The sequence below is a fragment of the Euleptes europaea genome, chromosome 3 (assembly GCF_029931775.1).
Source record: "Euleptes europaea isolate rEulEur1 chromosome 3, rEulEur1.hap1, whole genome shotgun sequence".
Lineage (NCBI taxonomy): Eukaryota > Metazoa > Chordata > Lepidosauria > Squamata > Sphaerodactylidae > Euleptes > Euleptes europaea.
In genome coordinates this window covers 83,385,241-83,401,309 of record NC_079314.1, presented here as the reverse complement: position 1 = coordinate 83,401,309, position 16,069 = coordinate 83,385,241, and the positions used below count along the sequence as shown (strand labels likewise).

At 40.3% G+C, this 16,069-nt stretch overlaps 1 protein-coding gene across 1 annotated transcript in view; it reads left to right on the top strand.

Moving 5' to 3' along the window:
• Positions 1-15,963, top strand: part of CCDC38 (coiled-coil domain containing 38) — a 30,081-nt gene extending 14,118 nt beyond the window's left edge. Inside the window, exons 7-16 of the mRNA XM_056846526.1 lie at positions 866-946; positions 3,002-3,219; positions 5,860-5,961; positions 6,980-7,067; positions 8,006-8,072; positions 8,996-9,147; positions 11,469-11,604; positions 13,408-13,622; positions 14,048-14,141; positions 15,856-15,963. Of these exons, the coding sequence (XP_056702504.1) occupies positions 866-946; positions 3,002-3,219; positions 5,860-5,961; positions 6,980-7,067; positions 8,006-8,072; positions 8,996-9,147; positions 11,469-11,604; positions 13,408-13,622; positions 14,048-14,141; positions 15,856-15,963 (1,261 nt within the window). The remainder of the gene's footprint in view (positions 1-865; positions 947-3,001; positions 3,220-5,859; positions 5,962-6,979; positions 7,068-8,005; positions 8,073-8,995; positions 9,148-11,468; positions 11,605-13,407; positions 13,623-14,047; positions 14,142-15,855) is intronic.
• Positions 15,964-16,069: the final 106 nt, after the last annotated feature.

Below are 16,069 nucleotides of genomic sequence, written 5' to 3'. Positions count from 1 at the left end.
AGGCTTTCAAACCTTCCTGTCATTGGCCAATGAGCCCTTTCTGCCAGCTTTAAAATAGAATCTTCCTGTTGAATTTTGTTTACTGTGGAGTAAGCTTTTGTTTAGTGCTTCCTACCTTTGACCATTTCCACATGGGTTATTTGCACTGGGTTGAATGCTGTTGGGAAGCAGGTTTCCCCCCTGCTTATGCACAGATTTGTGGAGCATCCATGTACCTCACACGTTTTCCTTGGCTTTTCTCCAATCTTTTCCAAACCTGCTTTGCTGCAAAATTTTGGGAAAGGTCACAACAAAGCCTGCATGGCTGCCATGTGGGCAGGAAATTTTGTGTTTTCCTGTTCCTGCCCACATGGCAGCCATTTCCTCCCCCCCCCCCACACACCAGCAGGAGAGCTTTTTGTTTAATTGGCAGTTTAATACTGTTATATCATTACAGCAATCTGTGCCACATGGCATGGAAGCTACAGGGAAACCTGCCATGTGAAAGCCCCACTACTACTGTGCTGTATTAGCAGCTGCAGCAGCAATGGGGAAATCACACAAGCCTATCCCCACATGGAAATCACCTTTCATGCTGACATAATGATAGGACTCTTTGTTTCATGAGAGAATTCTAAGAAGTCATTCTAGCTGCCTGATTAATAATAACGTAGTGGAAAAGTACAAAATTTCTATAGACTTCTGAAACTTTTGGTTTAGAAAATGAATAGGGTGGGGACAGAACAGAAGGTGAAAAAGGCTGTATACCCCCTCCCAGTATTATAATACACCTGTGTTTGTGGGGAACAGAAAAGACATCTATTCTTTCTCTCTGCACCCACATGTACATATGTAAACAGAGTTAATAACAAATGTGTTATTTTAGAGCATCTCAGGAAGCAAAATCTAAACTGGAACTGACAACTGAGGTGAATGCAGCAATGAATGAGGTGTTTGCAATTACAAGGTGAGCTTTTTGTTCTGCTTCTTTTGTGATCCAATTTTTTTTTTGTCCAGCCAACCAACTTAGGTCATTTATGCATGGGTCCTTGAACTCACGTTGGCCCCCTGTCTGACTCGGTTGTTCCTTGGAGTTCTGCATGTGTTTTCCATCCATTAGAAATTTCCTTGCTGCCAGCCCTCAAAATGTCCGGGTCTTCCCGTTCCTCTGTTAACCCAACTCTTCCCTCTCGCCTGAGCTGAGCCCGGCTGAAATCTCCGTGCAGAAGGCAAACCACGGGCCACAGGAAGATTGTAATCTCTCACAGCCAATCACAAAACAGCATGTAAAGAGGTGGGGATGCAAATGCTTCCTGCTTCCTCGGAGCTCTTTCTGAGCAAAATAAAGGCTTTTTAAAACCAAGGCTTGGATTTCTCCCCCCTTTAAAATGCTTTTTTATGCGGCAATTGGGTTTTGGGGTGGGGAATCTTCTTTCACAGTGAGCACTGCAAAGCAAGCTAATTACAAAGCATCATTTAAAGGGGCAGGACTTGATTTGAGCTTGGAGAGAGCCTGGTGCAGAGATTCCCAACTGGAAAGTGTGGGTCTAGCCCGCAACGAACCTCAGGTAAAATTCCCATGCGTAAATGACCTTAGATCCTCTTTCCAAGCCCCGTTCTCTGTGCCTCCATCTACAGAAGTGAGGGCAAACTACATGTTACCTGTGACACCAGTCAGATTGGGATTCTCTAGCCTGTGACTGTGGTATATGGAGCCCCATAATGAGGCAAATATGGCCTCTCCCTGTGGCCATTTCAGCTTGGGAAAATGGCATAGGAAGGAACACTGAAATCCCTCCTCCCTTATTGTTTTCCTGAGCCAAACCGGGCCCCAGCACTCTTGGGAATGTTTAGTTCCTTGCCATCATGTCCATCTACAAGTGGGGTGCAGTCTTATTGTTTTTACCTTGTGAGTTGCCTCGAGCAGGTTTCTAGAATAATGGCTTATAGATTTTTTAAATACATAGAGGGAAGGTGATTTCCCAAACTGATTCTCATTGTGCCGCTGTCATCCTGCAGAGAAGAAACAACAACATTTATTAAACAAATAAGAAAGACTGCAGCTGATGTTTTCAAGGACCCAGTAAGCTGGATACACACCACCCATAATCAGAAAGAAAATAGCTGCCAATGAAAAAGTTGATACCTCAGTCTGATAGTTTTATACCAGTTCCTGAACTTCTTCATGCTCAACCAGAGTAATAACTTTGGCTTTAGCTTCACTTTTCTTGTACAATGCTCTCCTGTGATGGTCTTTAACCTTTATAGAGCTGGGATTCCCATTTAATGCCCCCCCCCCCAGGTACAGCCTGTGACATCAGAGGCAAGTGACATTAAGAGGGGACCCAGAATTATGACTTCACTAGTGTTGAGTCCAGGGCAGCAAGCCAAGAGCATCAGGGACAGGAAAGGCAAGCCAAGGGTCAGAGCTCTGGAGGAATCCTCTCTGCTGATGGGTGACCTCTCCTTGCTGTCTTCCTAATTTTCTCAGCATGAGAACTAAAAAGAGGCAAGAGGCATAGCAACCTAGGTCTCTGTGCATCTGCACTAGCAGCAGGCCCTTCCAAATAGCAGCCAAAATGGAGCCTCTAAGGGGGTTGTGACCCAGCAGGTAGGACTCCACTTACTCAATGATCCTGACCACTACCCAGTGCAACTTGTTAAATAGCCCCCACAGCAAGGATACTGGAAGCTTTCAGAGGACCGTGCTGAAACCCCTCCTTTCTCCCATTTTTCTTTTTTCAACTTTAACTCTTGGAGAGCAACGAGCATGCTTGGCTCTTGTCACGCCATTTTATTTTATTTTTTTAAACCTGCAAAGTAATATTGTTCTCGATAATGGAAGTTCCCGCAGGTATGCACAAATTTCTATTTGTGGCTGGCCCTATTTCACAACCTACTGCTATGTAGGGACCATCAAGTTTGCTGTAACAGAATGATGTGAGGAATGTTCAGTAGCAGAAGTTTTGGAAACATTAAAATACCCAAATTGTTTGTCAACTGTTAACTTGAACATTTGCAGTGAGATTGCAAACACTGAAGATATTCTGAGGAGGTATTTATCTTATGAAACGTTTTTGACGAGTGTTTCTCCTCAAGAGTGGCAAGAAAAGCAACTGGAAAAAAGGGGGAAAAAGAAATCAGAGAAGAAAAGAATGTCAAAATCTTTCCTTTCTACTCCTTTTAATGAAAAACCTGGTCTAAAATCACAACCCGCTTATGTATTAGGCCGCAAATTAAGTAAGTATTCTTTTTTTAACACAGTCCATAGAACTAGTTTGCACTGTAGCCCTGTCTTTGCTTCATCCTGCAATACATAATATATAGTGCCATCCTAACCACAGTTAGACTCTTCTAAGCCCACTGACTTCTATGAACTTAGAAGGGTATAACATGATTGCACTAATAATTTCCTAATAAAAATAAGGGTAGTGGAAATACAGTTTGATATGAGTATAAATCTTATTACACACGGACCCTGCTCCTGTATAGTGAGAGAACTTCTTCAAGATACCATAACTAAAGATCTGTAACAGTACAGTTTTTACAGTTGTTACAATATGGGGTGGGAGGTGCAGCTACCCCCTCCTCCCATATTGTCCAGCCTGTCTCACAAGGCCTGTTCTCTGTGCTTCTGCCTTCAGAGGTAAGGTGAATGGCAATCAGATACAGGGCTTTTTCAGTAGTGGCACCTCCTCCTTGAGGCTCACCTGGTGCCTTTGTTGCTTTCTTTTATGTGCCAAGCCAAAACATTTCTGTTCACCCAGGCTTTTAATTAAGGCATTGGGTTTTTTTTAAATACTATTTTAGTCTGGAGCAGCCTGAGTAGCCCTGACTAGCCTGATCTTGTTAGCATTTGGAAGGTAAGTAGGGTTGGCCACAGTTTGTACTTGCATGGGAGACCACTAAGGAAGACGGGTTTCTATGCAGAGGAAAGCAATGATAAACCACCCGTCATTGAAACCCCATGGTCCTGGGGTCACCATGAGTTGGTTGTGACTTGATGGTACACAATCATTATTAATTATTTTAGTTCAGAAGCTGTTGTTTTGAGCGGTCAGTCGTCTGTTTTTATGGTCTATATTTTTATGCTGGCACATGTTTTTTAATGCTGGATTTTTAAAATTTTAATACCTTTCAACGTTTGTTCTTTGTAAGCTGCCTCAGGCAGGTTCTTGGAGAGGCAGCGTAATTTTTTTCTAAACAAATACTGTAAAAAGGCTAGTTTCATGTTAGGAATTATAAGGAAAGAGAGAAAATAAAATAGCTCGGATTGTAATAACTTTACGCAAGTCTGTTGTACAGCCCCATTTAAAATACGAAGTACAATTCTAGCCACACCACATAAGAAAGAATATTGTAGTGCTGTATAATATTCAGAAAATGAGATGATGACAAAGCATTTATCTGCAGGAACAGGCTAACATTTGATGCTCTTTAGCTGGAAAAAAGGATGACTAAGGAGAAACATAGAATTGTTTTCCCTTTTCGATGATGAAATAATTTGGGGATACCCGGGCAAACTGATCAGTAGTAGTATCATAATATATTATATTATGTTATTTTAATCTTAATATTCTGATAGGTTGGGGATATTTTGTCTAAAACCATTGTGCTACATACCCTTTAATTCATGCTGATATTTGAACTTGTTCAGTAGTAAATTGAGGACATACAAAGGAAACATACAATCAATAACTTACCTAATCTGCGGTCTCAAATTGTGCTAATGGCCACTAGTTTGATTTTGAAAGGGGACTAGACAGATTTGGAGGGTAGGCCTATTAATAGATGTGAGACATAATTGCTAAAGGGAATCACTAGGTTCAGTGGCTGTAGGGCACTGAATATTAGTTTCTGGGGACAAAAAGGAGAGGGCTATTGTATTTTTGTCCTGCTTGTGAGTTTCCTGGAAGCATTCCAGTTGATCACTGTGGACCACCTCCTCCCATACTGTCCAGATTACCAGTTAAGAGCCTTTTCCCAAGCCCTGCTCTCTATGTCCTACACCTGTACAGGTGATGTGGGCAGCCAAACAGAGAGAGCTTTTTTAGTAGTGGCATCTTGCCTTTGGAATACCCTCCCTGCTGAGACTTTCCTGGCACTTACCATTTCTTTTTATCCAGGCTTTTAACTGATGCATCTTCTTTAACTGTTTTTAATAGTCTGCTTCTAGCCTGAAGAATATTCTACAAATATCATTTTAGTCTGCTTAATGTAGTGTTTAGGGTTGGGTTTTTATGGCATATCTATATATTTTTTAATTGTGAGCCACCTTGAGCAGGTCAGTGGAGAAGGCAGCATGTATAATTTCTAGATAAATAAATTTATTTATTTTATAAAATTTATTTCCTGCCTTTCTGCCCTCATAAGGGCCACCAAGACCGCTAACAAATTTAAACCAACAAAAAGCACTTCATTAAATCAAAACCAGAGCTAAAATACAAACAAAAACATAAAAACAAGCATTAAAACATTTGGCAAGAAATAGGAATCACTGAGGAAACACTAAACACACAAAAAAAGATCTTCACCTGCTGAGAGTAGATGACAATGGAAGAGGACAATTTAGTCTCCCCAGAGAAAGAGAATAGGATACTAGATTAGATGGACTTTTGATCTGCTGTAGCCTGTTTACGGTGACTCTTTGGCTTAGATCCAGAGATGCACAAGCAAAAATGGGCTTAGGGCATTTCCTCTGGAGCAATAACCAGTGATCTCCTCCCTATATATTATAGTGCCCAGAAATTGATACAGAAGTGACAGTGCAAGCAGCAACCTCAGCCTTTTTCTTGCATTTCCACTTGTGCAAAAGCTTTGGCCTAAGCAGAAAATTTGTGCAGGATCCAACCATTTACTTTGTTTGAATTGTATCATTAGGCAAAGCTCCAGAAAGTCCATATGGAAAGAATGTGTTAAATAGAAAAACATCATTCACTATTCCTGGTCAGGATCGTAAAAGCAGACTCTCAGTAAGCTCAGGTAAGGAGAGGTTGGCTGTTTGGGAAAAGGCAGTCATAACAAACTCATACCAGACGTTCTAGCTGAAAGGTGTTTGCTGTAATGGAGCAAGGGCTGGGTTTCAACTAGAATTGGTCTCCACACCATCTGTGTGACTTGGCTAGGAAGGTCCAAGAAGATAAATCCCAATAAAGTTCCTCTGTAGTGAATATATAGAGTCTGGACTCCATTAATGGGCTGTAGGTATGCCCCCCCAAAAGGATTAGTGTGCCTAGTGGAATCTTGGCTTCTTTACCTTTTTAAACAGCAGAACCCTGTCACTGAACTCCCACACATCTTCATTACTATTTAGATCTCTCCCCACTTCATTGGTGCCCATTTTTCACAAGGTATGCTTCTTCTGCCTTAAATACCACCTTTCCAGGCAGTGCAGAAGAAAACACTATCCTTTTGTCTGTTCCTAATACTAGCCTATAAGACTCACTAATGCTCACTGCAATAGGATTTAACTGGCTGTCCTACAATTTCCTTCTAGCATGGCTGCCATACATTCCAGGAGAGACCTGCTATTCCTGTCCCCAACAAACATGCTACTGTTCACTTATTGCCACTATCTGACTTCCTGTGACTTTGTCCATTCAGGTCTGCTTAGCCCTGGCTTCAGCTTTTCACAGCTCAGATGGGGCTACTGGGGAATTGGGAACTTACCCTTTGAAGGATCTAACTCACAATAGATGACATGTGGGTGGGGAGGGGGGGGGAAAAGCGACTTCCCTGTCAACTGGCACTTCATATTTACATGTCATCTAAATTTCCAAAGACAGAGCATCAGGTAAACAGGTGCTAGGAGGGAATTCTGCGGCAGGAAAGGCTCTCGTCTGAAGTTTCACTTCAGAAGATCTCACCAATCTCACACAGTAAAAATCTTATTTCTTGTGTGGAAGTCTTAAGGCAATACTTTTATCATGAAACTACATCCTATTTGCTGAATTATGGTAGCATATGATGCCTCTTTGTTTTTTAATTTCAATGTTCAAAGTAACTGACTATAGGTTTTTTAGAAGTGGATCAAAAGGAGACATGAGTCGCAGACAATCCTTGCTAGAAAGGAGAAGATCTGTAGTAAGGTACAGTACAAAGCTTAATGTCTTGATCAAGTGTTATTTATTGGATCAATTTTACTATTTTTTTAAATACTTTGAGCAGCTAAACACAAATGATGACCAAAAGTAATGGGTTGTATTTGTAGCTTAGTGAAATATGTTAGTATTGGAGAAATGAGAGATTGCGAGGGGCTGTGGCTTGCCCATCTACATTTTTACAGAGGTAAAAATAGCCCAGACCAGCTGGAAGCTTCAGCTGGTTGCAGCTTGGAAGGAGTTAGTTCTTTGGCTTCTGGCTCTTGATTACAAGCTGTGACATCTGCTGAGAAACAAAATGGCAACCATGAAGGTCTGCAGTGTGCATCATCAGCTTTATTGATGTATAGGGCCATTTATGCTTGGTAATTAGCAGCATGTTCCAGGCTGAAGTGCCCCGCATATTTTTTAGTTTTCCATGCTGAACCATCATTCAGGAAGTGACTGCAAAGCCAGCGCATACCTGCTGTGCATTTCTTAAGAGCCACTTTAACACAACCTTCCCCCCCACTCAAACATTTACTGAAAGAACCATGAAAAATCACAAACTCGGCTTAGCTATGCAAACGACCATTGCCAATGGCTATGCAAGTAAAGGAGCAGGTGAGGGGGGGTGTAATTTCTCCTTTTGCATTTTGACTGTGAATAGGCATTTTAAAGGTCACATTAAAAAAAAAGAGCTTTGAGTGAGCATCAAAATTGACCCTGCATAAATGGCTTAAAAGTGACTGTATTTGTGTCAAGAAAAGCAGACCACATTCAAATTCTTCCAATGCTTGGTCAGTAAGGTTTATTGATGCCGTTTCTGTTAGCTAAAGTGTTAGGCCCCATTTTACAAAAAATGTTTTGCGGCCTTTTGACATGAAACTTTAACTTGCTTAAGACTGAAATGTAAACCTGAGTTAAATTATTGCCTGCTCTAATAGCTATGCAAGTGAAAAAACCGCTTCTTCAGACGAGGAGTTTTCCTTGGAAGACATACCAAGTGATGTGGTAATTATATTTGTTATTATGTGTTGTGATTATATTTGTGCCATCTGTTTAAAAAGGCGGCCCTTTTGCTTTTAATTAAATGATTACACAAACATTTAGAGAACCTCTGCACCAAAACCTGTGGGCTGTGTGGGTCCTGTGACTTGACCATCAGATTTTCAGAGGTTGGGCAAGGTTGCATTTTTTGCAAATGCCAATTTTGTTTTTACATAGTACCCAAGCTCCAGTTAAAATGTGAACCCAATCTTGGTACACTTCCTCTGGGAATTGTGGGTTGGAAAATATTTATGGGGGAAGAAGATCCAAGACTGTCATTTCCTCATACAGGGTTGGGACAGAGGATATATACCGTTGTCAGCAATATATGCACTTGGCACCCTGGAACTGGTATAAAAGGGTTTGTTTTACAGATCCCTGCTTTCAGGCTAAAAATAAATTATAGTATTTGAAGAAAACATTAGCAATGATGAGGCACATTTTGTGGATTTCCAGAAAGTGGCTAATTGGAAAAACAAAAGGCCAATTCCTGTTTCCATTGCTGCTCATCTTTGCCTTGGTGACTGCTGTAAAATAAGGAAAATACTCTGTGGCTTACTGGCAAGAGCCATAGCCAGTTACAGTTTCATCCCTCTGTGTCTTCAAACAACTTTATTTCTTTCATGTACACTTTAAAACATCCATAGGAGATACACAAAGAAAACTTATCTTTTGAATAATAGGTGAACTGCCGTTAATTTGGCTGATAAATATTTTTGCTAATAAAGGGATTAGCAAGGCAAGTGCCACCCACAGTATCTAATGCAATGCAGTCCTAAAAAAATTCCTGCTCATCCTAGCATGGATTTTGAGTCTTCGGTTATTTTTTAAGTACTCTCTCTAACAGATCTGCAGCTATGTTGATAGCATTATTTCTTCTGCATAAGGAGCCAGAGATATATTTCAAAAACCCAGAAGAGTTACTTCAGATGTTCGCATTTCTTGAGGAACAAAATCTTACGCTATTTCAAAACATTCAGGACTTAGCTGGAACACTGGAAGATTGTCGGCAGAGGGAAAGAATTGTTAAAAAGCAAATGTAAGTTATCTAAAACAAGGCAAGACAAAAGGGCAAATGCTAAAGTCTGCATCCTCTGCTTTTTCTCCCCTTATTTAGGGTTGAACAAGATGTGATGACAGAAGATATGTGTATTGAACTGAGCATTTTTACAAAGAGTACATAGCAACAAAGTGCCCATTTCAGATAGGAGCTGTGACATAAGAGAAGAGGAATTAAGCTCTTTTGCCCCCTAAACACTATATGCTCCACTGAACAAGGTGCCAGTACCAAATCTAGTTTGACCATCAGACACATGGCAAGGCTGATAGCCAGTAAGTAGCTATATTTAAGCTAAGTGTCAAGAATGTGATAGCCAATGTACAGAACAGAGAAGTAACATTATCTCTGCCTAGAGCACTTGTATTTGTGTTACAGAAAGAGGACAGAACTTGATGTTAAAAAGACCACAGCTTACCTGTAGCAGGAGGGGTCTGGAGAAGGTAAAGGATGAGGACCAATAAACTGAAGCCCCATCCAGCTAAGGCTGAGCCACTGTTTGTTGGTGATAGAACTAATCATGGAAGAATCATCCTGTTCTGGTTGGGGTTACTGTCTCCTGGAAGGAGCAGATGCACTATTTACCGTAAGACAATTAGCTGATAGCTCAATTTCCTCTGTCATAGCAGCTTCAATAGTTTCTTAAGAAGCATGGTTTGGCTACAGCCACACAAGTTCTTATCATATCCAGGTTAAATTAGAGCAGGGCTCCCAAACCTTTTTGAGTCTGCGGGCACATTTGGAATTCTCACACGGCATGGTGAGCATAACAACAAAATAGCTGCTACAGGAGGCAGAGCCAGCCACAAAATGATAGTAACTTCAGTTAACACAGTGTCAATCCTTGTGCTGTGGTGGCAGCTGTTGCCAAAGCAACATTTTTTTAAAAATCTGCACAACCAATCAGAACCTTTGCTGGGCAAAAGCCCTACCTAGCCCCTCCCACTTCCTGAAAACACTTGGCGGGCACTATATTGGGGACCCCTGGATTAGAGAAATGCAATCTACGATTCAGCCTAAGAATATTTTGTACCAATTGGAGTTTCAGTTGGCACAAAAGTGCAGTGGCAAAGTTTTTGTCAAGAGTAGGGTACAGAGACCATATAACCCCTGTACTGAAATAATTTCACTGGCTACTGTTGGTTGTTACCTTAAAAACTCTAAGTGGCATAGGGCCAGTTTCTGAATGATTGCTTTCTCCCATACCTGTCTGCCTGTCACTTAAGAGCTAATTCTCAGCCCTTACTCTGTGTGCATCACCTTCCATGGAGATGAAAGAGTGGCAGCCAGAGACAAAGCCTTTTGAGCAGCAGCACCTCAAGTGAAATGTTCTCCTGCAGGAAGCTTACCTGGTGTCCACTCCTAACATCACCTGTCTTCAGCATGCAGGCCACACTTGGAAGGGGCTAGGGCACAGTCTAGGGTTGCCAGGGGAGCATCGTCACCCAGCAGGAAAATGAGGGTCTGGGGACATGCAAATAGCAATACTATCAGTTCTGGCACAAACCTGGAAGTGCCATAATTGCATCAAGTGCAGAATTGCCCCCGAAATTGGGGAGGGGCTGTGGCTCAGTGGTAGAGTATCTGCTTGGCATTCAGAAGGTCCCAGGTTCAATCGCCGGCATCTCCAGTTAGGCAAGTAGGTGATGTGAAAGACCTCTGCCTGAGACCCTGGAGAGCTGTTGCTGGTCTGAGTAGACAATACGGACTTTGATGGACCAAGGGTCTGATTCAATATAAGGCAGCTTCATGTGTTCATGTATAGCTTTTACCATAGAGTTTGGGTGGAATCCTAGAGTGTTGAGTAAGGCCCGCCCCCCCAGTGGGCTATAGTGGAAGATCTAGCAACCTTAGAAAGGTCTCTTTCAAGGGAAGGGGTATCCAGATCACCCATGCCCCACATTGCAAAGACAGTAGTAGAAAAGAACTGGGATTTCATGGGCAAGGCCCCCACATAGAGCTTTGAGACAATCCAATTGTAAATTAACTGAAGTTCCCCCCAAAAAAAACAGTACCATGGATGATGGCTTGCTCATGCTGATTGGTACCATACATGTCCATCATTTTGACTAGCAAGCTCCTACACACCATTTCCTTCCAAACTCAAGGTCTCAACCTCACCGTCAGTTCGTTTGTCCCGGCAAACTGCATGGCTTATCAGATACCAACAGTGATGTAGCAGCCTTTCTATAAAGTTAAGAGCTAGCAGAAATATAGCCACTGTGAGTTATATCAGTTTAGCTACAGAATTATGAAACCTGTTTATAACTTCTGAGCACCATTTTTTGTTTTTTTTTTGGCAGGGAACAAAAAATAAAAAGCCTAGTGGACGAAAAAGAAGCTGTTATAGCTGCTTCCATGAAAGAAGAGGAAAAAAGCAATGAACTGGCATTAAAAGCCAAGATATTTTCTGCAGGACAGTATAATCCAACAACCATGGTAACTTTTTGCTGTGTAAACAACTAACAATAAAAGCAGTCTCCCTTTTGTTATATAAAAGCTACACTAATATCTTCTGTAGGGGCATGACAATTTCTGTGCTGGATCCAGACTAACATTTTCTGTTAGGACTCAGCATTCCCATTCCATCAGGAGCCCAAAATGTCCCCCTATTCCTGTCCCTGCCACAGAAAAGAAAATCACACTCTACATGCAGAAGTCCTTGCACATGTGGAAATGTTACTCTGGTTCCAAGGCTTTATCTGTTTGATATTTAAGAGTGAAGACTTTACTGTTGTTTGGGAGGCGTGGAGAATATACTGTGAAAGTTATTTCTCAATAGGTCAATTTAAAGGTTATTCCTTAATATAATCCCTAATTTGAACTTATTATAGATATTTTAGAGTATTTTACAATATTATATGAACTGGATTTGATAATATAAGATAAATATAATGTAAATCTACAAATAAGGATTACATGTTGGCAAAAGTATATACAAATTAAATGCTAGACAGACTAGAGTGAAGGGGAAGTCCCCTTTTTTTGTAATAGATAATTGTCTTTGATTTCTACTTTGTTTAAATTTATAAGAATTATATGATGAAAACTGATTTAGTTTGTAATAAATGAGAAAATAAAAAATAAATAAAAAAAAAGACTTTACTGTTGTTAGAGCACTATTTGGTAGGGGTGTTGACATGGGAAAAGCATATTCTCTCCAGGATCAGAGCAGCATGCCTATTATATTAGGTGCTTTGGAACACAGGCAGACAATGCTGCTGCAGTTGTCTTGTTTGTGGGCTTCCTAGAGGCGCCTGGTTGGCTACTGTGTGAACAGATTGCTGGACTTGATGGACCTTGGTCTGAGCCAGCATGACCTTTCTTATGTTCATAGCGGGGAATGGCTCAAGAGAGCCAGCCCTTATCATTATATCTAATGGTGTCATTAGAGTGAGTAGAAAATGGGAGACGGTGTAACTATATTAATACCTAACTTTGCTCTCTGTCTTAAGAGGCTATGATAGCCCAGCTGGCTCTACTTTAAGTATACAACCCTCTGCTACTGAGATGTGATAATGCAGACCTACGCTCATGCCCATTTGCTGCAGTGGAATGGACATGAACGCATTTGGGTATCAATATGCAGCTGCAAGGACAGGCTTTTAATCTTAAAATTATGTACAGTGGAACAAAGGGCTATTTTGAATTAAACAGTGTTTGTTCATGTTCCACAATCCCAGGATATCAGCTGACAAAGTTCTGCCCCGAAGATCCTAACACCTACTTCACATACCATGTACAAATGCCACAAATTGTAGTTTTCAGAATTTCAAATATTCGGATTTTTATATATAAAAATATTTTTCTTGAAATAAAGATAATTGAAGACAGACAAAGAAACAAAAATTGCCTTTCAATCATCTATGGGCTATTGGATCCCCTGATGTGCAGAGAAAACTTGCGGCAGTTTTCTTGCTGAATCATTCTTTGCTACTTTAAATACATACTGGCTTATTGAAGAAATGTACATTTGTATCTTTATTAGATTTAGTTCTCTTTACTTTCAACTGTGTATTGTGTTATTTGTACAATGAATCTCTACCAGCCTGCCTTGTGAACTGAAAGGAAACCATCCAAGAATTTGCCTAAAAAAGGAAGGAAATACAATCATGCAACTATAAAAGTGTCAAATTTGGAAACTGTCCTTTTCTAGGGTACATCCTAATATTTCATTGTGGGCTTTGGTATAGATTTAACAAATTGTTGCTGTACCTTATTAACACTTTTTTAAATCATAAGGATAAAATTCTGGATGTGCTTAATAAAAAAGTAACAGAAGCATACAGAGCTTGTGGTGAAGAAACTGAAGTAACCAGTCTGACTACCTTTCAAATGCTGAAAGTAATAGAAACTAGGGTTTCACAATTGTGCGAGTTGTTGGAAGCAGTTCCAAGTGAATACCGTGATGCTATTGAAGCCAATGAAAAACTTAGATTGAAAGAAAGAAAGCAAAGGTAAATGAACAACCAATAAGTAATAAAAGTATTTCAGACATATATTGTCATGATTGAACTTGGATTTAAACCTAGATCTCAACACTACCACCATTATTTCTAGACCACACTGGGATTTGCAGTGAGTAGGTTACCACTTCAGTGCATATTTTACATAGTTCATTAGATTCTTTATAAAGTATGATTAGCGCTCTTGACTTTAAAAAAAAGTCTAAAATTTACCCTTGTGCTTCCTTTCTGCAAGAACCCTCCATAAAATTTCTAGGTATTTCTTGATGCTTCACTCCTGAGTGCCACAAACTAATCACAGTAAAATGCAAAATTACCAGACCGAGAAAGTGTGGGAGGTTCCAAAACCAAGTTTTCTTCAGGTAACATAGAAGTAATGTCTCCTAATTGTGCAAACTGTGTTTTAATTCTTCAAGATTACGTGAAGAGAAATTGGAAGAACTGAAGAAAGCTCAAGAAGAAAGAGTGAAGCGTGCTCTGAAAAGAGCAATTGCAGCACCAAATAAAAGGGTTAGTTGTGAATTTTAAAAAAGATGTTCATCTATTTATTTTAAATCCCTCAGTCTAATATAGCTGTGGTCATGCACATATTTTTGAGGTAAATCCAGTTGAATAATGGAATATAAGCCCGCATATATTTACATAGTCACAGCATGTACCACATGTTTTGCATGCATGACCTTTCGCGGCAATGACATAGCTCTTCTCACTTGAACTGTGCTTGCTATTCTTTGACCATTGGACAATCTTGCCTGAGTCACTGCATGATAATAGCCTATCAGCAGGGAAACACTAGTTGTATCTTGAGTCTGGTTTATCATCCAGAATTAATTCAAATGCTGATTAAAATACGTTATAATTGTGCTGCAAAGGGATTTAGCTCAAAGATGTAGATTAGAATATCTTCACTTCAGATTAAAAGCTAACACATTAAAGAGCACCACTTTCACTGAAGTGTGCAATGCAGTGAAATTATAGTTAAATGGAAACAAACTTACCTGAGTCCCTAAACACAAAACCTCCAGCAGCTTGACCAAAATCTATGGACCCGCTCCAAAGCAGGTTACCAGTAAAGAATAATTAACTGACAAAAAAAATCTGACAGAGTGATACACTTACTGGCTCCAATAATAATGAATGATGGCCACATAAACCCAGTATTTGGAAGCATGTTAAAGCACTGGGTTTGTCCCATATTCTGTAGGCATTTCTATGGGGGATAGAAAGCAGCAGGCAGACAGCTTGTTGTTGTAAAGATTGCAGATCCTGGGGCTTTGAGTCACAATGGAGTGAAACCCTACACAGTGCTGCAGTGCTAAACACCTTCAACTCAAGTGCTAACACAAAATGCATTCAACAGAGACCTTCCCTATGGATATATTGATGGTTGCACTGCAGTATTTACATAGGGTTGGATTCAACCCTTCTGTGAACAAATCATGTTTGTAAAAGCTGTTTCCTTCTGCAGCCTCTGTTCCACAAAAATGCACATCTGAGGGTTGGAGAACCCTCAAAAGATGGTGGGAGTTGGGAACGGGGCTGCACCAAGGAGGAAAATCAGCGGAATTCTCTTCCCCTGCCCAGGTTTTATGCATATGCAAAAGAAAAGGGGTGGAAAGTAGATTCTGTATGTTATCCTTTTTGCTACAACCTCCATGTTCCCAGTAGTCTTTTGATCACAGAAGAACTGGCTCCAGCTCTCAAAGTTCAAATACATTTTAGCATATTGCAGACATTTTAGACAATAATCTTAACACTTTACCAAATGTGAAAGAAATGCAAGTAATCACAGACAAAACAGAACTGGAATGACAGTTACTAACTTTTACTAACCTGAAATAAAACCAAACAGAAGCAACTTCAGATACAGCTCTATCTCAACCAAAATAATTTGACGCTCCACTTGCAAGCAATGCTCAATGACAGCACAGGCAAATTTTTGCTAGAACCTGTTCTTGCCAAACAAAATGATGATCTGTGTGAGTAAACAAGAAGAATCTGAGGTTGCAACACTAAACTCACCAGGGAGTCAGTCCCACTGAACTCAGTAAAACTTGCACTTCAGTGTACACAGTTATGGTTTTACTTCTAGATAACGTGATGCCCCCGCATGGTCCCAAGAGCCCATGTAACTAATACAGTTGTATCTAATAGATTTGGAAGACTATTAGAACTCAGAAGTTAATTTAACAAGGATTGTGTTTATATTTTCTTACATTTTTAGGTGGGTAGAAAACTGGTGTATCGCTCACAACCTCCAGAGATTCAACAAGGAAAAGAACAAGTTGTAAATGACACTTCAAGAATCGAAGATGACTACTATTTCAGTTAAACTGCATCACATGGCTTTTTTAAAGATAGATCCAGATGTTGCAATAGTGCTTGTAGCTCAGTTCAGTTAAAGTAAGTAAACTGTGGCAGAGGAAATTTCATCCAGT